The sequence below is a fragment of the Felis catus genome, chromosome C2 (assembly GCF_018350175.1).
Source record: "Felis catus isolate Fca126 chromosome C2, F.catus_Fca126_mat1.0, whole genome shotgun sequence".
Lineage (NCBI taxonomy): Eukaryota > Metazoa > Chordata > Mammalia > Carnivora > Felidae > Felis > Felis catus.
This window is the reverse complement of record NC_058376.1, coordinates 3,811,136-3,837,260: the sequence shown is the minus strand read 5'-3', so window position 1 is coordinate 3,837,260 and position 26,125 is coordinate 3,811,136. Positions and strand designations below refer to the sequence as shown.

Below are 26,125 nucleotides of genomic sequence, written 5' to 3'. Positions count from 1 at the left end.
TAATGTAAACAGATCATTTTTTTTATGGTGGCCCGTGTTTGATTCTTTGAGACAAGCAATTCGTTTCTGTTACAGTTTTGGGAGACTTTGACTCCAAAGTAAGACTTTGGCAGGTTAGTTTCGTGGTCTCTTAGCGTTTTTTTTTTTTTTTTTTTTAAACGGAAGAGGTAGTCATGGCTGGAGACGACAGATCCCTCCAGGTAAGCACCTTGACGTAGTTTCAGAAGCGTTGCCATGAATACTCAGTGACCCCGAGCCTCAAGGCCAGTCCCCTACGCTCTTCCCTCTATGGAGATCGTGACGTCTCTTGGTGCTTCTTCCCCGGTTTTCTAGAACGCCAGCAGCTACTCTGCAGCGATGACGGAGCCCAAGTCCGTGTGCGTCTCGGTGGACGAGGTGGTCTTGGGCAACATGGAGGCCACCGAGACGGACCTGCTGAACGGACATCTGAAGAAGGTGGACAACAACCTCACGGAGGCTCAGCGCTTTTCGTCCCTGCCCCGCAGGGCGGCCGTGAACATCGAGTTCAAGGACCTCTCCTACTCCGTCCCCGAAGGACCCTGGTGGAGAAAGAAAGGTAGGGAGGGCTGTTGTGTGCCTCGGGCCGGGAGGAGCCTGTGGAGGAGGTGACAGGTGTCTGGGGCCATGTGGGTCTGGAAGCCAGGGGGCGGGGAGTCTTCCCCCCCGGGTCACTGCCACGGCCAATTTCTTCATGCCCAGCTTTTTCTGACCTCTACTACAAACAGCTCGGATTAGAGACCTCCGGACTTAGGGTGGCTCTTACAGCCTGATATGATTACAAAGGCTTTCATGTCCATGTGTGCTGGTTCCTCATCACAGGCTGCTGTTCCCGTTAGCCCCCCGAGAAGGGACTGTTTCATAACGTTTCAGAGCAGAGAGGAAGGCAGGCGCTCCGTCCCAAGTTTGAGGGGCTACGAAGTAGCCGTGACCTAGAGTGGCCCCCCGGGAAACCAGTCATCTACATTAAGAGTGGTGCTGGTGGGCTATAAATAAACTGTTATCAAATGAGCCACAGAAATAAAAATAGAAGGGAGAGAAAGGACGGGAGGCTCAGGTATTTGCCGCGGCTTGTCGCACGTTAACGAGAATTGACGACCCACGGTATTTCCAGCTTCCTTAGCAACCTGGATGTCCCTGTGCTAGCTCTAGATTTTCAAAGTGTGTAGAGTTAATGCCTCCCTGGGCTGGCGTTTCCTTTTCCAACCTGACCTATTTCTTCCCACGGAACTTACTCCGCATGTCCGTGCCCCCGTCCTGCACCCCTCTTTCAGGCGGGTGGGGGGCTGGTTGGGAGAGGGCACGTCAGACCTCACCAGGGAACATCTACTGAGTCACTCGGAACGGTGTGTGGAACAATGACGGTGACTCAGGTACCGCTGGAATATCGTACGCTAGGATTCTCCGCTCAAATCCAGAGTCAACCCTTCTTCCTTTTTGAGGAAGACCCACCAGGACTTTTTTAGTTTTCGTTTTCCTGTCTTTTCCCACCGTCACCTCTGTTTTGTTCTCCTCCTCCCTTGAGGCCGAGTCGCTGAGATTGTTGGCCTGGGCACTCTGGGCTTCCTTGTGACCGCGGTGTTGGACCCTCGGCTGACTGGCCGCTGGGACCGGCAAGCCGCGTTGGTTGCTGGATGACTTCTGTCTGTTTGTACAACTAGGAACAGACCCCGAGCCTTATCGATGGCCGAATGTACATTGCTGATACGTCCATTATCCGAGTGTGCCAGCCAGGGTCATAGAGGAAGAAATTCTGTGAAGGCTCCCGGGTGGGTCCATTCGTGTGAGCCGACTGGAATGTCAGTACAGGGTTACAGCCTTCTCCCAACTCTCACGGTGAACAAAAGACCTTAGGGAAAAACTCGCCTTGTTCTGTTGGCTTGATTTGTCTATACAGACACAGTGCGGCAAACCCGTGAGAGGCAGAGATGGGATTCTGTACACCCGCTAGGTGTGGCCGGACGTCCCGGTGCGTGGACGGGTACCCTGTAAGCAGAAGGTGGGCTTGCGGTGCAGACATGGGAACACTTGCAGAACCCTGGCAGAACCCAGGAAGTGCTCTGCATTTGCAAGTATCGTTTCCGATTTAGGTAAGGGGCTTGTTAACCCTGTATTCTCTCAGTGTTAGGACCGGTCCCCATAATTGTCAAAGCTAGCCAAAGGTGACGGGCATCTTAACGAGTGAGGGAGGGGCCGCCGCCGTCCATTCCCGGTGGCCTCCTTGGAAACTCCACCCAGGCGGCCTCCAGACAGACACTTGCCCTACAGTAACCTGTGTGGGCTCGGGAGGGGAGGAGTAGGAAGTGAGCCCCACGGGACCTGCCGGTGAGTCAGAGATGGCGAGGGCCGGAGGGATAGATGGGCACGATCGGTCTGGCGTGTCCCAGTTGCTGGTTTCTGAACCGGCGGGGCCTGATCTCGCTGCCTGGCTTCCTTCCCTGCTCCCCTCAGCGGCACCTGTTTCCGCTTTGCTCCCCCTGCCCTTCCCCCACTCGGTGCCCCATGGTTTCCTTTGTTCTCGGTGCCCTGCGATTCGGAATTTCGATGGCTTTCCGCTCCCCGTAAATTCAGCGGGGGAAGTACTTCTCACAGAACAGAAAGGAAGCTGAGTGGTCAGGGGGCTTGTCCGTGCACCTGAGCTAGTCAGCCGGGGTGGTTTCTAACTCTGTAGCCGGGCTGCAGGGCCTCGGGGGTGCCAGGGTCCCCGCAGCCACAGGGAAGCAGTGTTCCTCCTGGAGGCTTGGTGCCCACAGGGCCTCGCTGCTGGCTGCTTGGCGGCTTGGCTGCCCCGTTCGGCTGCAAGCCGCGGCCAGGGAAACCTAGAGCTTCCCGAATGAGGGAAGTTAGCCGCCCACGTGGCTCGAGCTCACTGCCTCATCGCCAGCCGGCTCTTGAGTGGGGTCCAAGTTCCAGTGGGGTCAGAACTTGGGGACCGTAGCGCCCCAGCTAAGAGCCCCCGCCCAGGATGAAGAGTAACAGTAGGCGTTGAGTCTGGAGGCAGGCATCGGGGCTGTCCCCCGACGTTGGCAGCGGGGAGGGGGGGCGTCCTTAAGCTGGTACGTGTGTGTCTGCTCGTTCTTTCCCTGCCCGGTTCACCGCGTCCTCTTCGGGGAGCCTGCTCCTGCTCGGGGTCCGTCTCCTTCGCCCTCAACGTGGGACCCTGCCTTTCCCGATTTTGTTCCTCTGATTTCTGCTGATTGCCTCAGCCCCCAGCAATGATCAGGCTAAGCTGAGAAGTCAAAGCCAGCCACCCTGCACCCCCCTTTTCTCATCGTGGGCATTCTAGATTTGGCGACACTCTTGTAGAATTCGTGTCGTTTGTGAGGCCCCTTGGCTGTGCGGCCGACCTTCGGGGCAGGGGCTCTTTCCCTTGCTTCTCTCACCATATCAGTTTTCAGTTTTTTGAAATTCGGCTTTACGTGTTGCACTCCCTATAGCGATCACACAGGGCCTGGATGTCCTGGCGTCTCCGGACGTTGAGTTCCCGGAGGGCCCAGCGACTGCACCAGGTCACAGCCAAGGATGGACCCGCGGTCCGACTCCTGCTCCAGATTTCTTTCCATCACAGAGACACTGGACCGCTCTGTAGATTCCACGGTTTCTCCCAGAACCAGGCGCTGGGACACAGCTCGACACAGAAGCTGTAGCAAAGCTTGGTGTCGCGATGAGAATAATATTATACACTCCTACGTGATCGTTTCCAAGAAAGAGAGGCTTCGTAATCCTTAGCAGGAAGGTGTCCGGTGAATCAGTGACACTATTTGTAAGATGTCAGGCACTGGTTCTTTAAGATCCTTGAGCGTGACGATGGCCAACCCCTGAATACGGCATTTAACAAAACATCTCGCATTTTCAATTGTAGTAACGTTTTCACCATATGATTAATGATGTCTTTGGAGGAAAAACGAGATCATGTAATAGATTCCTAGTAGAGAACACAATTGTGAAAGGAAGTGTTCTCAGGAGAACCCAGCTCACCCCAAGGATAATCGCACCGGCTTCTGATACAGTAATTACTCTTCCCCAAGGAGTTCGCTCCCGTAGCACAAGTCGATGGGACAAATGATCTGGAACGGTGTGGACGTCGGCCCCGTCACACAAGCCACCGGGTCGGGGATGCGTCGGAACAACCCGGTCCGGTGGTTCTCATTCACCGTCAGCGTGACTTACTTTGAAAGCAGCTTTGGTTCCTGTAAAGGAGGCGCTGCGTTGGGAATATTTAGGAGCCCTGATTAAGAACAGAATCCACATCATGAAATTCTTAGGTGCACGCGCTACTGCCACAGGTGGTGACGAGGACGTTTTACACCGAAATAGCACCTCCTGGCTTGGGGAGCACTTACTGGGATGTGACCGATCGTAAGGAATGGATTCTCAGGGTACCAGAGGGGTGCTGCTCGCCTGGGGGACCAGTGCCATCTCCATTTGTAGAATTCATGTCTTTTGTGAGGCCCCTTGGCTGTGCGGCCAATTCTGCCCTTTCTCCCCGTGGGATCCCTGAGGCTCAGAGACAGGGCCCAGGTCACAGGAGCACAGAAGACAGCCCTTGAAAGCGGGTCTGTACAATCTGAGGCCAAGATACAACAAGGAACCTGGCAAGCTCCTGGCCCTGAGGTGGCACACCACAGGGCCACTCTGGCGGGGATGTGCCTCACCCCACTTTATGAAACCGTTACGCATCGCCTTGACCGTTAACGCCGACGTATTTCCCTTTTAGTTGGCCTGCTGCGTTGTCCGTCCCCTTTGCCATCCGTGAGGACCCATAAAAGACCTCCTGGGCCTTTGGAGAGGCTCCAGCTGACCTGTCCCGTCACCAGGGGAGGCTGATGTGCATGGCATGCTGTCACCCAAACAAGTGACATGATTCTTAGAAATTAAGTACACCTCCCATGATTACCTTGTGATGAAGTTCAGGCGGAGAATGAAAGTAATCGTATCTGGGGCTTTAGAGAGCCTGGCAGTCGTCTCAGCGTGGTGAGTCTCAGACGGAAGGGCAGAGAATTGCCTCCTCTGGAACCTTCCCTCCTTGCCCGATAGCGGGATGGAGTTCAACATTCTGGGCGGGCCCACCTCAGATTATCGGTCCTGCTTTGCTTCTAAGCTTTAAACATGCGTTTCTCAAATGAAAGTTTGTTTTCTCTTACTTTCCAAAGCTATTTTGCGGGGCCTGCAACGACAGGCCGGCGAGTATGAGTGGAATGTGCCACTAATAAACCCCTTTAAGGAATTCCGTTAAGGGAAGACTGGATTCCAACCACGCGCTGGCCGGCTTGATGCGGCCCACGGAAGCAGGGGTGGGGAGGAGCACCGTGGGGATCCCACAGCAGCCATGGGTCTTCCCAGGGGTGAGCAGCTCACGTTCAAGGGGGTTTGTACTCCCCAGCATGAATGAATGGCTTTCGAGCTTCTTGGGAACCATCGCACTAAGGTGGATTTTCTTTGGGGTACAAAAGAAAATTGTCTTTAATACTCTGCCTTTGTCTCTGTCTGAGGCTGTAGCTAGTCTGTAGGGCAGTGTGGTGAACCTACACCTTGCTCACAAGGGCTGTTTCCTTGAGGCTGGGGTGTTTACAAAGGAAGCCCAGTGGCCCTACGTAGTTGCCGTGGTGAGTCCAGACACTGGAGAGCTCCTCCCTTCCCCTCCCGGGGCCAGTTCTTCGGTCCTCAGTACTGGGTGGCTCCCCGGGGCAGGCAGGCAGGCCACCCACTCAGGCCCCGTAGCGGTGAGGTCTTCTGGAATAGTTTTGATCTTCTGTTCTCTAGGCTTTGAAAGAGGCTTTGAAAGACGTGTTGAGAATGGGGCCGGCTCTCACACAGAATCACGATAGATACAGTGACCGTGTTCAAAACCGGAAAGGCCTGCTAGTTTACAAGAACTTTTAACACCCAGGGGTCAGGGTGCTCCCCTTTCTCCAGCCGGCATGTCCTGTGCCCTCGAGCACCCTGCGTGGAAGCCGGGGCCTGGAATCAGGTGCCGGGATGGAGAAGGTGGCACCGTCCAGCTCGATGGCCTCTGCAGACACGACTCAGGTGGCCTGGCCATCATGGGCCTTAACTTCCTTTTCTCCTCCGCCTCGATGTCTGGCCACCCTGTCACCTTCCCATCTGCAGGCTCTTTACCCGGGCATGCTACCCTTTTGTCACTTTCCCAGAGAGTCTGCTTCGTTCTTGAATCATCTGGTCTCTTCGATGAGACCTTGCAGGGCTGTGCTCTGCTTGGTGGAGCGTTGGTGTCACTGTTTCACCTTCTGAGGACGTTCCGGCCACACTTGTTTTCACCTGCTGCCCTCCTTTAACACCCCAAATATGTTTGTATCTTGAGAACATCACATTCTTGAACTAAAGTCCTCTGTTAGGAACCAGAACCTAATCTTCCAGGGCAAAGCTATAACCCAAGGTGATATTTTGCTGAACCTGAAACCATTTCTGTTGTTTCTGAACTGGCAGAAAAAAAAAATGTTTAGTAACCATACACCTTCTCTTTTTGAGTTCAGTTCTGGAATCAACAGATCTGCTCATTTAAGGAACAAAGGTAACCACGTGGTCAGATTACATCTGACCTGTTCCATCCAGGGGTTTGTAGAAAGGTCGTGCATTCTCTCTGTCAGCCCCGTGCTGCCCAGCTTCCAAAACCTTTGTAGGAAAGCTTACCTTCAAGTGAACTATATCTAATACTGACTGTCTTGCTCATGGGAAAAGGCACCAAGAGGGGTTTTCGGAGTCAAGGGTGGAGGCCGACGTGCCTGCTGGGAGCCAGTCTGACCCCAGCCATCACTTCGTTCCTCACTCTTGGGCTGTTCTGTCGGCCACCTAGTGCTCTGTGGGGGTAAATGGCATCTGATGTCAAGATTAACACATGCCGCAGGGCGCCTGGGTGGCGCAGTCGGTTAAGCGTCCGACTTCAGCCAGGTCACGATCTCGCGGTCCGGGAGTTCGAGCCCCGCGTCGTGCTCTGGGCTGATGGCTCAGAGCCTGGAGCCTGTTTCCGATTCTGTGTCTCCCTCTCTCTCTCTGTCCCTTCCCCGTTTCATGCTCTGTCTCTCTCTGTCCCAAAAAAATAAATAAACGTTGAAAAAAAAATTTTTTTAAAAAGATTAACACATGCCAGAGCCACTTCGAGACTCTTATTATTTCCAGCTCAGGCCTGTATTTAGAGTCCCAATCTTGGAGCCCCAGGGGGACATCCGAGCTCCCTCAGGCCGACCTCTTACCGGTGGAGGAACCTTCCTTGCTGCATCCCCACCAACGGGCGGCCACCCTTTCTCTGGAAACTTCCAGCAACCAGGCACTGGCACCTCCCCGGGCAGCCAGGTCCTTGCTGGCACAATCTAATTCTTAGAAAAGGCCTCTGTCTGTTGAGCTGAAATCTGCATTCGAGTTCATCTGTTGATCCAAGTTCTGCTTTTTGGAGCTCTGCAGAACACATATAACCTTGGTCTTGAAACGAGCTCCCCAATGAGGAACAGAAAAACCTAACCAAGTACCAAACAGCAACCAAGTGCATCAAGGCCAAGGACGACCTGAGGAGGAAGAGACAGAAGCACGTAGCCCCAGAGTCTTGCTTTGGGTGTGGGCATCCCAGTGACATCCCTGGGGGGGGGGGGGGCAGGGCAGTGAGCAGGAGCCTCTGCCCAGAATATTCTTGCTCTCTCGGTTTGCAAAGTGACGAGTGGAGCTTAACAGAAGAGGAGCATGTGAGGCCCCCTTTCTGTTTCTTTTACTGTCATAAGGCAAGCAGTGTGCTCGTCCAAAAAGTCCCTCACCTTCATATATCTCCATGGCCTATCTTGAAACCGAATCTTTTCAGCAGGAGTTTTATGGGCTTTCTCATTGTTATGTCTGCCCTCCCGCTTTTTTTCTGGAAGGGTTTATTTTTTATTACAAAATAACTGTCCACTAAGCAAAACCGGTTGGCTTTTTAGCACACTGCATCCTTAGGCACTTGGGGAAGAGTCGTGGGGGCCTATCTGTCTGGACATCCTACCCAGGAGCAGTGGAGGTTTCCAGGAAGGTACATCTTAGTTTCAGGCTTAAACCTCAAGTCTTGACTACAGTCTGTCAGCAAGCTCCACGGAGAACTCCCCTCCTTTTGTCATTTCCTGGGCCCATGTAAAATGAACCGCGTTATCTTTGCCTGTGACATACACAACCCCGGGCCGTGGGGGCAGCTGAGGTGCCACAAAAGGCCTCCCCACTTCCCTGGGGAGGGGGTTCCCAGATTTCCTTCCTGGCTCAGGAGGGGCACTTCCCTCTGTCCTGTGTAGGATCGCTGTCCACCTGCCTGCCCTCACCCTCCAGGATGGGGGTATCGGGCCACCCGCCCTCCTCCCGTACGGCCCTTCCGAGGGCCGCGAGACTGGCCTGTTCCCAAAGAACGAATTCATCTTGGCCAATTTTCACCTGCACGTTCTCGGGGGGGAAAAACGAGGTTCTGGCCATCGGCCCAGCGGAGGCTCTCCAGCAGGCTTTCAATACGGAGTAAAACCCCATCTCTTTCCCGGTGGGGGGCGGCGCTGACTCTGCGGGCCTGCTGCCCAGGGTGGGGTGGGGGGTGGGGGTGACGGGTGCGCTGTCCCCGCCAGGCGGCCCGATGCACCTGCTCCCACGTGCAGATCTAGCCGCGGGTCTGGCGGAGGCTGCCTGGAAGACTTTCGTGTTCTCAGGGACCCTAAATTCTGAATGGCTGCGAGAGAAGAACGGGGCCGGCTCCCCAGCGCGCGCAGGTGCGGGCGGGGCAGGTGCGCGCCCCCGCGCGTGCGCAGTGGCCGCCGTCCGCCGCCGCCGCCGCCGCCGCCCGCGCCGGGGTTACTCTCGGTCAACGCTCGCTGGTAACCTCGGCGGCGCGGCGCGATTGGCTGCGCGCGGGGCGCTGTTGCCAAGCGGGAGCGGAGGCGCTGAGCGCGGGCGGGATGCTGGGGCCCTGGGGCGGCCGGGTGTCCCCACCTCCCCGGCCCGGCCCGGCGCCCTCTGATCCTCGGACCCCCCGGCCCGGCAGACCCCGTGTTCCGCCCGCACCCGCACCGACAGACCCCGGCGCCCAGACCTCTCTCTCTCTCTCTCTCTTTCTCGTGTCGGGGAGCCTAATTTTCCTCCGGAGACGCCCCTTAAACGGACCTGATGCACGGAGAGACTCTTTACTCCCTGCTTATTATTTTGATGTCCGTTTAAGCATAACTGGGCGCTTCACCGGAGTGGGAACAGCGCACAGACATTTACAAAGGCAGCCGCAGGAACACGGCAGGTGTCCTGTGCAACATCTGTGTCCTTGTAGCTTTCATCCTGGGCAGGCTCCACGACTTTTCCAGACTTCTATTTGAAGTGGAAGGTGGCGCCATTAGGTCGGGTGGCGCACGTTCCCTTTGAGGCCACCGACTTCTCAGTCCTCCTGAAAGGTTCTTGTTTTGCTTTGTTTTGTTTTTTGTTTTGTTTTAGGCTCACCTGTGGGTGAGGTGCTATGAGGCCGGCCTCTGGGGGTGGGGCCGAGCAGGTTGGGAGGAAAGCACCCAGCCCCAGCTGTGGCCCCCTCCCGGAGGTCAGGTCAGCCTTCACACATGACCCCGGGCGGGTTTTGGAATCCTGGAATTCCCCTTAGGAATCTGAAGCGGGGGATCCAGTAAGGTGGCTGGCATCCAGAGAGCCAGGCTGCTGCTTCCCTGTCTGCTGAGTCACTTCCACCCTGGGCGTGTCCCCGAGGCCAGGAGAAATAATGGCTTGAACTTGACCAGCGTGTTTTCTGGAGCACCTAGTGCACGTTTTTTGCAAACCCACAAACGAGGCGATACACATAGTTTCTGCGGTTGGGCTCCGTTCCAACACTGCGAGGGCCTGGGAATGCCGTGATGGGATTGGGTGCCCTGTGTCACCGTTCCTGGGGACCGGGGCCCTCCCTGTCCAGACACACGCTGGTCTGGTTCCTTTGGGCTTAATTTCCATGTGTCAGGAAACCTTTAAACACTGTCATTCCTGTGCTCTCCTCAACCTTTCGGTTTCCTGACCCGATGTCTAATGATTTTTCTCGTACTCTTGGGTTTTACTGGGCTGCTTATCGGGTTCTGTGATTGTAGCCTTGACATTTTTGTAAACCTGCGTAGAGACCCTCTTAGTCCTCTGAGACTCGCTGAGCTGAAGGTAGCATCTAGGAAGTCGGAGACGGCGGGGGGCAAATTTCATTGCCAGAAATTCCCTCTTCCGTTTTCTTGAGGTTTTGCTGGTGAGGAGGGTCCCAAACCTTTGCAAAAAGAAGGAAGAGCATGTTTAAGACAACTGCGACGCTCCATCGTTATAAACAATAACAATGCATATTGGCAGCATAAGGATATACTACGTCCAAAATTCTAGTTGACGAGTGGGGAGCCCTTACAGCGGTTTTCAGAGGCCCCCAACATAGGAAAGGAAGCTTGCGGGTTTCCTGTTTCTGAGGCCTGCATATCAGCTTGTCCAGAAAGTGGTTACGTCTTAAATGGGGTGAGCCTTCTAACCACGTGCGCCTCGTCCTCCTTCCTTTTGGTCGTTCATGAATGTGTCACGTGCTCTGAGCCAAAGCTCAGACGTCCCCTGCCTCTCGTTTTGGTAAGGCTCAGGGAGGAGAGGGATCACGGTCATCTCGTCCCTTTCTGTCTTCGTAGGAGCGTTCTGTACCTCTTGACTTTGGAACTGGCCGTGTCTCTCAAGGGCTCTCCTCGGCCCCTTCCTGTGTGCCTCTAGCCTGTCTTCCCTGAAGCTGCTCTGCAGGCAGGGTGGGCCGGCAGAACTGCCTGGTGAGAAAGACGTCTGCTGGCAGTATGTGTGTGTTCTCCTCCCGCGCCGTGCCCTCGTCCAGGAACCCCGGCCGGGGAGGTGTTCCTCCTCCCGTCCTCCCCTCTGTGGCTTGTGCCTCCATACCCTTGTGCCCCGTGGTCGTGGCGCTCAGTACACAATTTTGTGTCTTTTTTTCCCCGCTTCCGAACAGGAACTATGTCAGTGACCCCTTATGGCTGCAGTCCAGCCCAGGGCCTGACTCAGCCCGGCCCGCAACGCCAGTCCGATGAATGGAGTCACAGAAGCCTAAGTCACAGCAGACAAGCGCGGCCTCAGCCTGGAAGAGGTGTCGGGGACATGGGACGCTTTGATCTTCCCATGCTGTATGGAGCCCATGAGCCCCCTCTGACTGATCACCCAGGAAGAGGCTGCCTGCTGTCTCCTTGGGTCATTGCAGCCCCAGGCCTCACCTCCAGCAACCTGGATGGGCAGGCAGGCGGGTGGGAGATGGGCGGTGGCTAAGTCTGGCGTCTGGGGCAGACACCCTGCTCTTGGATCCTGGCTCCACCCCCCTCCCACCCCCACCCCCCCCGAGCCATGTGGCTCTGGGTCTCAGTTCCTGCATCTGCAGAATGGGGTGAGGAGGGTCCCACCCTCAGTGGGTGCGAGCAGGGAGGGGCGGAGGTCCACCCACACACAGCAGGGCACAGTGCGTGTCGGTACGGTAGGTCAGACTTTGCTGAAGTCCTGGTTTTTGTGGTCTTGGCTTCCCTGGGGATTTTACTCGTGAATAAGAACGACGATACAAGTGTGTTTGTCTTCCCAGCATCCGCAGGGGAAGGTCTCCTTACCCCCTTCTCTTGTGGCTCGGAGCAGTGAGGTCATCTGCCCGAGCTGCACAGAGTGCCCTTCCTCACCTGGGACCCTCGACCTCGTGTCCCGATGCCCTGGGCTCTCTGCCCTGTCCGAGGAAGACCGTTGACAAGCATCCCAGAGTTGTGCTCTGGGGGAATTTCTGCACTTCTCTAAAGTGGCTTCCTGCTCCTGGTGGCTGTCAGGACTGACCCCCACTATGTCAGGGATGTGAATAAATACCGTATTTAAGGTTTGTGCACGTCCGTGGATGAACTAGACAGAGGTTCCATTATTTCTGGGAGGTCCCGCAGGCACGTTCAGCTTGCCGGCTGATGAGTCTACTGACACGGAAGTGTCTACACTTGGAGTGACTGGATGGAAATTTCCACCGCAGGAACAAGGCGCCCAGCAACATTACCCTTCAGCAGTTGGCTCGGGAGCGAGGTTCATTGGGTTATCTTAGGCGGGTGTGAGATGTTACAGGGCGCTGTGCGTGTTCCTCTTGTTGGCTAGAGTTTCATGGCTGGAAATGAAGGACGTCGTGCCCAGTGCTGGAACGTGGCGGGGTCGGCCGCCTCTCGGGCACGCGCGGTGACGGGCCGCGGTCTCAGCATGGTGGCAGATCGCCGGCGTGTGAATCTTCTTGGATTTGCAGATACAAAGTGTGAAGTCCTGCCAGGTTGTAGTTTTGTAAAAAACGCATATTCCGGGGCGCCTGGGTGGCTCAGTCGGTTAAGCGTCCGACTTCGGCTCAGGTCACGATCTCGTGGTCCGTGAGTTCAAGCCCCGCGTCGGGCTCTGTGCTGACAGCTCAGAGCCTGGAGCCTGTTTGGGATTCTGTGTCTCGCTCTCTCTCTGACCCTTCCCCGTTCATGCTCTGTCTCTCTCTGTCTCAAAAATAAATAAACGTTAAAAAAAAAAATTAAAAAAAAAAACGCATATTCCTTCCTTCGAGTCGTAAGTTAACGTGTAACAAGGCGGAGGAGGGTAAGGCGAACTGAACTATATACACGGGGCTTAGCCAGAACCTCTTTCTCCTTCTCTCTTTTCATAAAAGGACTGCGGGTCCAGCACCTCCTGGCAACGTATGCTTTGTGGCGGAGGGTTTGGCTTGGGAACGTGGGCTCCAGAATAAGGGAGTCTGCGTTGGTTCGAAGCCTGGTTCTGCCACCTACCGCCTGGGCAACTGGGCGAGTCCCCTCGCCTCTCTGTGAAAGGCCATCATCATCCTCACCGTCATCATTTCCCTCTTACTGGATCCAGTAACCTCATATATATGAAGCACCGTGCCCAACACGTAGTGCGGAATAGACAGTAGCTACAATCCCCATGAATGGTTCTGTATGCGACATAATAAAATGGTCATAATAGCCTTGAATCGAGGGTGGATCAAAGCCCTTCGGTTATCATTCTGAGAGTGAGTTGGGGGCAAAATCTTAGGCTTTACAAATAAGAGCAGTGGAGTTGGTTCACGGTGACGGTAAATGACGCGTCACCACCTGTGAGCTCACATGACCCTCACCTTGGCCCCACGGAGGGGAGGGACCCTCGTGAGACAGCCGGGGTCACAGGCTGTAGTCTTGGAGGCTCGAGCCCTGGGCGTCCACCTTGGAGGCTCCGCCCGTGGGTGGAATAGGAGAGAGGTAGGGTGACCTGTCTTGCTGTGTCCCCAGCACCGTGTCCGGCAGCCTGTTCACGTCACCCATGAGGAGACTGTGGCTGGAGAAGTATAAGCCACAGGTTCAGAGTTCCTGCAGGGGCCACTCAGATGCCCGATCACGGCCAGCCCGGCTGACCCCACTCTCCGCCTCTTTGCCCTCGATCGTGTGAAGCAGGTCCAGTGCCCACACTCGCCCATGGCCCTGTTGAGTCATCTCCCTACACGAAAATGTTCACCTCCTTCACGCTTGTGCCCTGCAGCCCTGTTTTCGGGGAGAACGAGGCAGTGTCCTCAGGGAGTAAGTCTGAGGAGCTCGGAGCACAGCCGAGTGGTGGAGGCTACAGCCGGGGGTCCTGACCGGGCCCAGACGGCCCCCTGCCCGTCCCCGGGGACAGTGTGGCACTGTGATGGGCACACACTGCACTCGCTGCCCCGCCTGACCCGGGGCGGGCCTGGGCAGGGAGGGGTGAATCCAGACACTCTGTCACCTTGTCCGCTCAGGGCAGACTCGCCAGAGGAGAAGGGGGGCCTGGGAGGACCAGGGAGGGCCTCTCCGGCCGTCTGGTGTCCGCACACACGCTGCGACAGCTCTGCCCGCCTTCTAGAGAGGCTCAGGACGCCGGGCCACCAGCTTTCGTGCATAGCAGTGCGAAGTGGACGTGCCTCGTTCTTGACGCGTCGGGGAGCCCGCCGTCACCCAAGAAGGGGGGGACGCGTGGGGCCCGTGTTTCTTCTGTTGGGGGTTTGAGAATCCACGGTAGCCGTGCAGTGTTTTCTTAAGAAATCCCGTGGTATTAGGAATGCCCCGTGGCGAGATGCATTTCTAAGACCCGAGGGGCCAGTGCTACGGTAGACTCCTTAGTGCGTTTTCTTTAACAAAAATTTTTGTTTCAACGTTTATTCATTTTTGAGAGACAGATTGAGACAGAGCGTGAGCGGAGAAGGGGCAGAAAGAGAGGGAGACACAGAATCTGAGGCAGGCTGCAGGCTCTGAGCCGTCAGCACAGAGCCCGACGCGGGGCTCGAACTCACAGACCGCGCGATCGTGACCTGAGCCGGAGTCGGTGGCACAGCCGACGGAGCCACGGGGGCGCCCCATCCTTAGCGCATTTTCTTCTAAGCAAAATGACCGAAGCGTGTGCTGTTCTTTCTACTTTCTTTTGACTTTCTGAGCTTCCGTCAGGGGACGCTGGCTTTTTTAAAGCTGTGCAGCAAGAGGGAGGGTACTGTGGTGGGCAAGAGCCTGGGTTCTGCTATCGGACCCAGGCAGGGGTGTAACGATGCGGGTAATGGGGTGTATTGGCTGCAGGGAGAACACTGGCGTTTCGGGGCCTCTTCATTTCCTCTTTCTTCTTCTTCTTCTTCTTCTTCTTTTCTTCTTTTTTGCTATTAAAAAACTTTATTCTTACTGTATTTTGTTTTAACCAAGAATACGCCCAGCTGGGGTTTCTCTAGCTCTTGTGTCATTCACGCCTCCCACACGGCCCCCCTCAGAGCGGATGCAGGGGCACCGGCCTCTGTGTTGTCCTGTTTGCTCCTTGGCGTCTCCAGAAGCTGAAGTGACGAGAGGCAGTCAGAGGAGCAGGGGCCCCGCGCCCGAGTGAGTGCCAGAGTGGCAGCGAAGCCTGCGAAATTTCGCGGGTGGCCGGTGCCATCCAGAGGGTGGGATTCAGCATCGGGGGGGCAGGCGAGAATCGGCACGTCCCTTAGGTGTGGGTGGTGCTGCCTCTGCTGGCCCAGGGACCTCACTCTGAGAACCGCTGAGTTCAAACAAAGAGGAGCTGGTGGCCGTTGGACAGCCACACTGACCCTGTGGGAGCTGGCCCAGGAAAGGGCCCCGCCCACACCTGCACTGGAGGCGGGACCCAGGGGGCGTCAGGGTCTCAGCGGCCCCGGAGCTCACGGTCAGCTTCCCCGGGGGGCCTGGGAAGGTGGGACCGGGGTGCAGGTGCCGCTCCGCATGCAGCACAGGGCCGGGCCCAGGCTTCTGAGCCCCACCGTGGACTTGGGGAGCTTGTCCGTCCCCTCCCCTCCCCTGAGGACTAAAATCTCACTGTCCTCCCCGGGGCGTCTCTGGGGAATAGCAGGCTTCTGGATGCTGGGTAACAGGGCGGGAATGTCTGGATTCAGCGATTTTTAGTGTTCGTATTCAAGAGAACACACATTGCATTTTTGTCTCTGTCTCACCCAGAGCACGGTATTTTAGATACCCTGTGTGCGTATGTGCACGCGTATGTGTGTGCGCGCTGTCTGGTTTGAGACTCACCCGTGCGGGATAAAGTAGATAAGGCTTCCTCCTGCTTGTTTGTAAAGCTTGTTCAAGCCCTCAAAGAAAGCTGTTCTGATCTCTGACACGGCTGGACTCTTGTCCACTGGCCAGTTCCTCCGTGAAATCTGGGAAGAGGGCCGTGTGAAGGGACGGGGGTCCGTTGTGGGAACCCCAGGCACTGGCCAGACAGAGGAGGTGGGGGGAGCATAGGGGAACCCACTTCCAACCTTCCAACCTGGTCGCCCTCTTTCTTTGTCTGTAAACCTGCCTCGTCTTTGACTAACGGAAAAATTCCTCCCTTCTGGCTAAAACGTCACTGTAAGCCGCAAAATCATTTGCAGAGGCTGGAGCCTGAGGTCGGCCCGGGTTGGAGGGCACGGCCAGAGTAGATAGGGGGGCCCACGGGTGTTCAGAATGGGCCCTTCGGACCCCGGGCTTCTCTGTTCCCCTCCCGGAGCAGGGTTCCAACACGAGCCTACCTGAGCCGTCTGTCGGTGTTTCATAATACTCGCTCACAGCAGAATAAGGTCACGTTTCCAAAGTCCTCTGCACCAGCTCCAGGGACTCGAGAGGAAACACCGCGGTCGGCACGGCCACCGCTTTGCCCGTAGGTGGGCACATGTAAAAGCCCCCCAAATCTTGTTCTCTGATGCACCACGTTCCCTGCCGTCTGCCATCTTGCTTTGCAATCCCCACTCCCTTCTTGGCAAAGAACCTGAGCATCTTCCTCGTCTCGCAGAGGGTAGATTATTCTGAATCGCAGGACGGTAATTGACGAATTTTAAAAAATTATCCTGGGAACACAGAGGCGGTCCTAATGGTGGGAGTGTGAGTGGGGCGACTCCAAGGCTTCTCGCCTCTGTGCTGAAGGGCAGGGGCTGTTGACGTGACACCCCTTGCCCCACCACCTAATAGTTGACTCTGCCACTGAAGTGTCTCCGTTGGAAAAAACTTGCTGAGGACTGGCAGTGACCTTTACCACGGGGGAAGCACCTTCACATGCGGAATGACCGAGGCAGAGAAATCCCCAAGCTTGCTGGCAGAACTGGAGGTTCACAGAGGGTTGTTGACTTGGCAGGAGCCATGCGGGGGGGGACATGTAGAAACCAGGAGCGTGAACTCTCTCGTTTTCAACTTGCCGGCTGAGGGTGACTTCCAAGCAGGAAGACCCTGTGCCTGGCAGGGTCCTGGGTCCCCCAGTCACCGGCCCGGCTCTACCTCCCAGATGCCTGCTGTACTTCAGACCCACCCTACGAGCTCTGCGCGCTGAGCCTGTATCCCCTGGGCTGCCTCTGGACCTCTGGAGCCTCCTCTAGTAAATTCTGGATGCCCCGTGCTTTGTGCCAGAGTGCGTAGGGGGAAGCAGACGTCGGCATTTGAAGACTTCTGGGACTTCGTAGATGGAGGAACCAAAGAAAATAGGATTTACGTGAAAACTCGAGCCTTTCCATTGGCTTGTGGATAAGCTTGATCTATAAAGAAGCTGTTGGATTGGGGTTTTGGCGTCATAAAAATTAGAAGGGACCTGGAAAATTACATTCTTCTCCAGCTGACTTGAGGCCTTCGGTGCAGATAAGGGGATTATTAAGGGGGGGGGGGGAAGCAGGACTTCACCCCAATTTGCTTCAGCATACAGCAAGCGCTGTCATGGAGAGTGGGGTCCGTTTGCCTGCAAGCTGGGGCTTGCCTCGCGTCCTGCACCCCCACACAGACGAGGGGCCAAGCAGGGCACAAGGAGAGGTCAGGGCAGACGGCAGAGCAGAAACAAAGGCTGTGGGGGAGGCGTGGAGAGGCCCACGAGGCTGGCAGAAAAAAGAACAACTCAGGGCTGGGATGCGGCCAGGCCAGGTGGGCAAACCTGCAGGGGAAGCCAGGCAATCCAGGCACTTCCCCGTCTGTTCCTGGCCTCTGCCCGTGATGGCACACCTCCACAGCCAAGCGAGTGTCTCGGGGGGACCCTGATGGCCAAGCACCAGTGGGGGGCCATGCCTGCCTCTCTTCTCCCTGGGGAACATCCTGGAACTGGGTCAGGAACAGTGGCCCGGGCAGGAGACCCCAGAGAACCCAGGGCGGATCGGGGAGGAGCAGGCTGGTGAGGGGGGGGACGATGACACAGACACATGTCCAGCGTCCAGTCCAGTGACTGGACACAGACAGTGATCCCGACCCCCGGGGCGGCTCCCTGCATCTACAGGTGTCAGCCTCGAGCTGTACGACCTTGGCCATCCGTGCACGTCAAAGGAGTCAATGTGGGGGTTTTTGACGGAGGCTGGGTATGGAAAAAGAGTCCTCAGTGGATATAAAGAGGCTTGAAAAAGGATTTATTGCTCTTGAGGCCTTCTTCGCTCGTGATGCTGGCAAAACATTAAAACTGTTCCAGTAAAATACCTGGCGATGAACGTTTTCATAAAGTAGCCTCAGTTCAGTGTAAGAAGTGTAAACAGAGCTGCCGTGGCTGAGGGAAGGTGGTCAGCCACAGCCGAAAGCCCCTGATGTGCAGGAATGAGCGATCTCATGAGCTTTCTTCTGTTTTTTTTTCATAATGTTGCCTTACACGGAGTCAGAGAGGTGATTTCAAGATGCAGCCGCATAAGCAGGTATCAGCGCTTGTGTATGTGATGTATTCACGTATGATTACTTTTATATGTGAGTGTTGTGTTTTAAATTTTTTTTAAGTTTATTTATTCTCGAGAGATAGAGACAGAGCACAAGCAGGGGAGGGGGAGAGAGAGGGAGGGAGACGCAGAATCAGAAGCAGGCTCCAGCCTCCGAGCTGTCAGCACAGAGCCCGATGCGGGGCTCGAACCCACGGACCGCGAGATCGTGACCTGAGCCGAGGTCGGACGCTTAACCGACTGAGCCACCCAGGCGCCCCTATGTGAGTATTTATTTTTAAGTAAGGAAAAGAACTTAAAGATTCACAGAATCCGGTTTTCTAGAAAAATAAGGCCTGGGTTGACAGAGTTGGGTTTAAGATAAATCAGCTTTTGAGATCAAACACTGTCCCTGCCACATCGAAATTTGTATCTCATGTGCATATCTTTATTTCCTTCTGAGTGAGAAGGTGATATATTATTGCCTCTACTATCAGCACCAAAGCCGCATGTAACCAGCTTAGGATAAGTGGGGCGGGGGGGGGGGAGGGGGAAGGAAAAACCTAGGATCACGAGATTGTAAACTTGACCATGATTTTTCAGCTACACCAGGGAAGCCCTTTTCTGCTTCAAATTAGACAGGAACATCTAACGTAAGAAACGGGAGGTGTAGGGGCGCCCGGTGGCTCAGTCGGTTAAGCGTCCGACTTAGGCTCACGTCATGATCTCACGGTCCGTGGGTTCGAGCCCCGCGTCGGGCTCTGTGCTGACAGCTCGGAGCCTGGAGCCTGCTTCCGATTCTGTGTGTCCCTCTCTCTTTGCTCCTCCTCTGCTCACACTCTGTCTCTTCCTCTCTTAAAAATAAATAAACATTAAAAAAAAAAAAATGTGAGGTGTTACATACTCTTGAGAAACAATTTCTAGTCAGCCCTTCTTGGGGGGTTTGCTTCTTTCTCCATTTGAGTGATTTTCAGGTTAGAAAATATTTGAGTTTTTTCCCCATGTTCTTAACAAGTTCATAAAGCATCTGTTCATCATTCAACAAATTTGTTATTAATTATCTGTTATAAGCAAAGTGCTTTGGCTAAGTCTCGGGGAGGAAGAAAGTGGATAAAGTATGGCCCTTGAGGGGAGGGGAATTTACACAGGGGAGGGGGTCACTGGAAGCGGGAGTGATACAGGGCAGGGTTCTAGAAACCAGGAGCCGAGAGGGGTGGGCACCATCCCCTTGGGAGGAAGCAGGGGCGGGGGACAGAATGTGTAATGGGAGGCCCACTGCCCAGGAAGGAAGGGGGCCAGAGCCCGGCCGAGGGCCCGACGTGGTGTCCAGATCTGGGGGGGTGTGGGGGGGAGGGGGGAGTAGAAGGATCAGTGGTGTGCGGGCACCAGGGTCTCCAGGGCCACCACCTGACCAGTCTGTGTGACATGAGGGAGACAGGCTGCGGCCCACAGAGAGCGTGGGGACCCCAGGAGGGCACGGGGTACAGCAGGCACTGTGTTTCCTCACCCGGGTGGTGGGCACGTGAGTATTCATTTCTTTTCCTTCCGTCCGTGTCGGAGAGGGAGTTAGCATCACAGATACACTCGGGACCAGGCCAGGTGGTTTAAGTGCTGACTTCTCAGCCCGCTGGCCCCGGGACCCCGGGAAGGTTATTTTAGCTCTCCATCCCTCAACGTTCTCACCCGTAAAGTGGGTGTATTAAAAGTACGTCCCACGCAGGGTCGTGTGGGAATCCGCTGAGTTAGTCCGCGTGGGAGCGTGGAACGGTGTCCGGGCCCAGGGAGCCCGGAAGCCGGGGTGGCTGCAGTCGCCAGCGCCCTGTGACTGAAGCGGTCTGCGATCAAGAAAGGAAAAAGCAGAAGGGATGGGTGGATGGAGGGCTCCCGCTGAGGGAGGGCCGGCGTGTGCCCGTCCGTGACGTGGGGTTCTGACCTGCAAGCCCGGGGATTGGGGCTCCCGGGGGACGACGGGAAGGGAAGACACAGGAGGAGAGCACTCTAGAAGGAGGTGACGAGGCCTCCTTGGCCGAGCGGCCTTCCCCCTGGGTGAATCCTGCCACCCTGCTGACCAGGGACCTGGGGGACTGTGGCACGTCTGGTCACATTTTGAAGGCCTTTAAACGGGTAGACACCAGATTCAAGCTCAGCTGGCTCCCCCGGCCCCCCTGGGCACCTCATTGGTCTCTGCTCTGTGGGTGCCTGTGGGGTGTCCTGCTCACAGGCGAGGACTCCAGAGACAGGAGGCTGCGTGCAGTGGCGCTCAGACATTCAGGAGCCACACTCGGCTTGCTCCTCGGAAGTGGGCGCTGAGGACACGCACCGGGCCGTCCAGAGAACGAGTCAGTCCATCCAGGGGCAGGGCCTCCTCTCCGGCCGGCTCGCCAGTCCTCCCTGTGGCCGCGCGTGGTCCCCGGAGTTTCGTTCGTGGGTTGCACGTGCCCTTAGCGCATGGCTGTGTCAGCCTCTCCCGCGTGGTGCCGTGAACCCGGCCGTCTCTGGGTCCCGTGCTCCCCGAACGGCAGGTAACACTTAAGCCTGCGTCTCTTGCGATTATGGCTTCTCATCACGCCTTGTTGGTTGGAGACTTGGTCAGGAGCCAGGCTGAGGATTGGACGGGCGCTGGGTGTGAGGCCTTCCCCGGTACCCAGGAGGACCAGGCTCCCAGGAGGGACCCGTCTTCCCCCTGCAAGGGACGTGAGGGCAGAGCTGACAACAGAGCGACCACAGCGCGGTGACAATGATCGAACTTGTGCTCTGACGTCCCACACTGCCCCAGGCACCGTGCCCCACGGACGCCGGCCCCCGGCCCCTTGAGGGACTGGGTGGCCCTCCCCCGGCAGGTGGCGAGCCTGGAGGAAGGCAGGAGTGGCTTCTGACCGGCCTGCCTCCGCACCTGCTGCCTTGACTCTCAAGGTGGCGAATGAGTTGGCAAATGGAATGAATAGATGAAAATGGCCCAATTGCTTGGAGGAAGAAGCCTGTCTAGTTTGGAGGGGGTTGTGTTCACTGAGGCCCAGCCCAGCACCAGAGGCCCCCCCCAGTGCTCACCTCCTTTCACCCTCCAAGCAGGTAGATGTGGTTATCCCCACTTTAGAGATGAGAAAACAGAGGGGTAGATTTGGGATTTGAGCCATCACCAGTCACCCCGTAAAGATCACTCTCTCCCAGGGGCCACGTCCCTGGCCAGACCATGATGGAGCCAGCACAGGGGGTGCGTTCTGTGGGGTGAAAAACACCAGCCAAGGCATGTTTGGGAGACACCAGCAGACTGGCCTGGTGTGCGGGGAAAGTTGAGTTTCATCACTGGGTGGTGGGAGATGGGCCTGGCAGGGCCCAGTTGTGACAGAAGGCCCGGAACCCTGGGCCTGGCCACACAGAGGTGGTCCTGGAGGGGGAGATAGTGGGGCCCCATCCAGAGGGACACCCAAGAGGCTCAGGATGCTACGGGGAATCCCCACTGGTCCAGAGGGTACCAAGCTTTTACTCAGGGAGCCAGAGTGACCCTCTAGGATGGGTGTCAGGCCTGCGTCTGTGTGTGGGGTCCTCTCCACGGCTGTGTAACCCAGAACAACAGGGAAAGTTCATGAAGCTGGTGGGGTCAGTGGCATCCCTGGCTTAGCCACCTCGGTCATGCCACAGGGTCCTTGGAAATGCCAAATGTGGAAATACAGTGTCCTCCAATCTGCGTCTTCTGAAGCTGTCCCCAGAACGTTTCTCGGATGTGGCCACGCACGGTGACGCGTGGCTGAGCTATCTCCAGCTCTGCCCGGGTGCTTGCAGGAGACTGAGCTGTGGCTGCCATTTCCTGTTGGGGAAATGCCATCAACGTTTCCCAATGAGGGAGGGGAGTAGAGCCCAGCGGTCGCCAGCCATGGCGTGCTTCTGGAAGCCGCCCAGAGCCCTCTGTATGTACAATTGCACATGTGCTGATTTGGGCTTAGTTTCTCCTTTTCCCCTTCAGACTTTGAACTTGGGATGGGGAAGCAGTCATTGGACAGATCACAGCGGTAACCACGACTTTCCTTAAATAGCCCCGCTGAGCACAAACGGGTCCAGTAGGTCCGGGACGCCTCAGAGCCCGACGAGCACGGAGCTCGGGCGACTGTGACGTGTTATGGCAGCCAGCCTGGCTGATGGGGAAATGCGGCGACACTTCTAGGTTGTCCCATTTGAGAGCCTCCACCGTGCCTTTTTGGAGAGCGTGTGGCCTCTGGTCCGAGTCATACTGTGATGTTTCTTCAACGGAAGACGCCGGTGAATGTCCTCCAGTTCTGAAACGTGTCCCGCGATAAACTGTCATTCACAGAAGAGCTGCTTGTGAGGCCGGGGGCAACCTCCTGGTGCAGCGACTGCAGGGTGGAGGGGACGGTCCCTTTTCCAGCTCGGTGAGCGCGGCTGACGCTGGTGCTCCTTGGGGCAGGCAGTAACAGCAAGAATCTTTGCACCAGGGGCTGCCACCCGAGTGCTCCGGTCTCCCAACGTCCCCGCAGGCCTGCATGCACGTGCAGCGTCGGCACTCGGGGAGGGACACGGCAGGAGCTTTAGGGCGCTGGGATCCGGATCCCAGCCTTGGGGCCGCTGGCCCTAGGGAGTGCATCCGCCCTGTCCGGAATCGAGGGCTGGTCACCACCCCGGTGGGAGACAGACACCGGGGTCTGAGTGGAGCACGTCGGCAGAGAACGTGGGTGGCGCAGACATGTGGAGACCCGGTCAAGCACGGCATCTCCAAGGGCAGGTGCCCGGAGCAGGTCACAGGACCAGACTGGGGATGAGCTGGTGCTCGCGGGGGGAGGACAGCCCCAGCCACCGCGGAAGGTGGGGGACTAAATCCCGGCCACACCAGGCGCAGTTCAGCAAGGCACCGGATGATGCCCGTTGCATGGTTTCCTTGCCCAAAGCCCTTCCTTAGAGGGAGAAAGGCCCTCATGTGACCCTCCAGGGTGTCAGTAGCCCACCGACCCCTAGGCCAAAAGCCCTGCGCAGAGAAGAGCTGGATGGAAACCCTTGGTGCCGCGACTGGCTTCCCGGGGAAACGGAAACCACATTTATGCAGCTCTGCCCAGTGACCCCAGATGCACCTGCTGGGGCAGGAGGTGAGAGGGGGCGTGTGCACCTCCCTGGGGTGCTTTCTGGACACTGAGCACCGTCTCCCGTGATGTTCATTGATGTGATCGTTCCCCAGTGCGGTTTAAAATCCTGAGGCCGAAGCCAGCGGAAAGAATGAGGGAGCTGCTTGGGCCTAGAGCCGGGCCGAGGTGGGGCGGCAGACGGACAGACGGACAGGGGAAATGGGCGGTGAGGGAGACCATCAACCAGGGACAATAAAGCAGAGAGGCTCTAGGGAAGGAAGGGTGGAAAGGCATCCTGAACCGTGGCCGGGTGACCATTTTGGGTCCATTAAAGTCACGCCCAAAGGAAAGCCCTTGGAAAGTTCAGCGCTTTGTCTGTTATCCAGCTGCTGGTGGGGGGAGAGGGGGCTGTAAGACCAGTAGTAGATGGTCACGGTCGGACCGGTTAAGTTAGCCGTGGTGAAGCCGACTGGACTTGCTGCCCCAACACTCGCTGGGCCGGCAGAGAGCGGGGACGTGCTGTTTGCACGGTTTGGGGACACATGGTAACGTCTCGGAAGCCCTCACCTACCCCGTGTTCGGGCCCATGTTCACATTACGAGCCCGTCTTCCCTGCTGTTGCTGTCACGTCAGAAGCCCCCTTCACTGTTTCGGAAGGTGCATAAAAAAGGAGAAAGAGGGTTGGTTTGTAGGCGTGGCTTTGCCACTTAATAAGGAAAACCGAGGAGTGAATGTGAAGGCCCTTGGGTGTTGCAGGGAAGAAGCAGGTGGGCTAAGAACGAAATGTCTGGGTTTATAGGAACACGGAGTTCTGTCCTTCGTGCCTTGAGGTTACTCTTGGAGGAGGAGGGGGAAGGGGCTGGAGAGAGACACTTTGAACAAGAGATCCTTTTAGCTCTGGGGCCAAGAGTAGTGGGAAGAAGAGGAGAGGGAGAGGGAGAGGGGAGGGAGAGGGAAGAAGGGGGAGGAGGGGACAGGGAGGGAGGGGGAGGAGGGATCGAGAGGGAGGGAGACCAGGGAAGGAGAGGGAGGGAAGGGAGGAGGGGGAGGGGCATGGGGGGGAGGGAGGTGTGCAGCTGGGCTTATGTTACAAACGTCAGTCTCCATAGAGAATTCTGCCGTGGGCGTGGAGACCAGGTACTGCGTGTTCTGTTCAGGTGAGGATGATGGGATGCCGGGCGGATGGTTTGGCACCCTCGCGGCCCTGCTGGCATCATTTGAAGAATCAGGATTTTTTTCTTCATTGTTCTAGCCAGGTTTAGAAGTGTGTGAAAGAGACCAGCTCTGCTTTTAGAAGTATAAAAATAACGTGGTGATAAAAACCTGCTTCATGCCTGACAGGCAGATGTAAATGACTTGCATCCAATTTTTAGTGGCTGTGCTGGGGCAGGGCTGTTCCACTGCCAGTGTTCTCACGAACTGGCTGGCGGTGTGGTGTGTGTGGAGTGGGGTGTCGGTGTGCCTGTGTGTGTACATGGTGGGGTGCGGGTGTGCATGTGTGTGTGGTGGGGTGCGGGCGTGCATGTGTGTGTGGTGGGGTGTGCATGTACATGTGTGCGTGTGTGTACCAGGGTGTGGGCATGCGGTGGGGTGTGAGTGTGCCTGTGTGTACCTGGTGTGTGGGCACGTTCGTGGGTGCACGGCGGCCTCGTGCAGGTAAGGATCACAGAGAGGGCACCTGAAGTGGACACGCAGTCAGAATTTCATTTGTGAGTTTCCTGCCCACCGCTCGGGGCGGGGACTTTATGGAAATCAGAGCCACCCTCGGAGACTCTGCTTGTCGTTCTTGTTGGTTTGTGTTGCTCTTCCCCTTTAATCGCGGCTCGGGCTCCCTCTGGTTTCAGGAGGGGGGGGCCTGCTTTCGCCCAAAGTTCTTCATGTTCCCCGATTCCCGCTCTTTGGTGTCCCAGAAACAACACTTCTCAGTCGTCCTTCTGACGTGATGGCTTTATGCCCTGACTGATTCTACGGTGGATCCGAGAGAAGGAATTCTGATGGGGTTTTTGAGACCTTTTGCTATTTGGCAAGCCCTCGGCTTTGTCCTCCGGCCCGTGTGCAATTGATGGCAATGCAGGAAAGATGCTGCCGGTGTCACTGGCAGGACCCTGTCTGTCTTGCCACCGGGACCAGTGGGGTTTTCAGCTGCTGCGCCCAAGGCCACGGGGGACGGTGGGCACTGTCGGCTGGGCTCCAGGAGCCGTGGCTGGGATAGAGAGGTTCATGTACCGGGTCCTGCCATCCTCCCGGCTCGACTGTACCCAGGCTCGCTCACGCCTTCGTGCCCCACGGCTGTCTCAGCGGGTCAGCATCTCAGAGAACCCCGATGGGATATTAATCGGGACGCCATTTCCCATCACCCAGGTCACACAGGTCACCTGGGGCCAGCACCCACGATGTTGGGGGCTCAGAGCCACTCTGATGCTGATGCCAAGATCCAAGCCCTCACGGGAATGCGTTTAAGTTAGGGGCAAGGGAGAATGTCCCGTAATTTAGGATTCGATCGAACTGGCCTTGACATGCCCCTGGTCCAGAGATGCCTCCCTGCACGGCGGGAGGCACTGTGCTTCTTGAGAATAAAGCTGTGTAAGGAGGGAGCACGTGCATATGGGCTCCATGGGCTGAATGCTGTCTGGATACAGATGGGCAGCTTTGGCGTGCACAGAGATTGTACACTTTGGTGTGCCTTGAGCGATCAGAGCCCCGGGCCCACGCTGGAGCCCCCGAAGCCAGCCCCCCGCCCCAGAACGCAGAAGCCTTCTCTGTACCCCACCTGCTCCCCTCTCCCATCTTTCCACTGATTTGCGCTTTCGAGAACGATCCGGGGTGTCTCGGTACTGACCGGATCACGCAATCTTCGAATCGCTGTCGCGACGGCGTTGATCTTCGTCAGTTGCGTAGGAACGTCTGGCTGTGTCTCTCCCTC

General features: G+C 56.6%; 1 protein-coding gene and 1 long non-coding RNA gene across 7 annotated transcripts in view; one reads left to right on the top strand and one right to left on the bottom strand.

The window, feature by feature from the left end:
• The window catches only part of ABCG1 (ATP binding cassette subfamily G member 1), an 80,947-nt gene that overhangs the window by 19,566 nt on the left and 35,256 nt on the right, over positions 1-26,125 (top strand). For all 6 annotated transcript variants that reach the window (XM_045036571.1, XM_045036572.1, XM_045036569.1 and 3 more), the window contains one exon: positions 334-577. In XM_045036571.1, coding sequence (XP_044892506.1) covers positions 334-577 — 244 coding nt within the window. The remainder of the gene's footprint in view (positions 1-333; positions 578-26,125) is intronic.
• Positions 19,164-24,187, bottom strand: LOC109503286. The gene is made up of 2 exons (XR_002735766.2): positions 23,774-24,187; positions 19,164-20,816 (listed from the first exon to the last, which is right to left on the bottom strand). It is a non-coding gene; the product is annotated as an uncharacterized LOC109503286 (long non-coding RNA).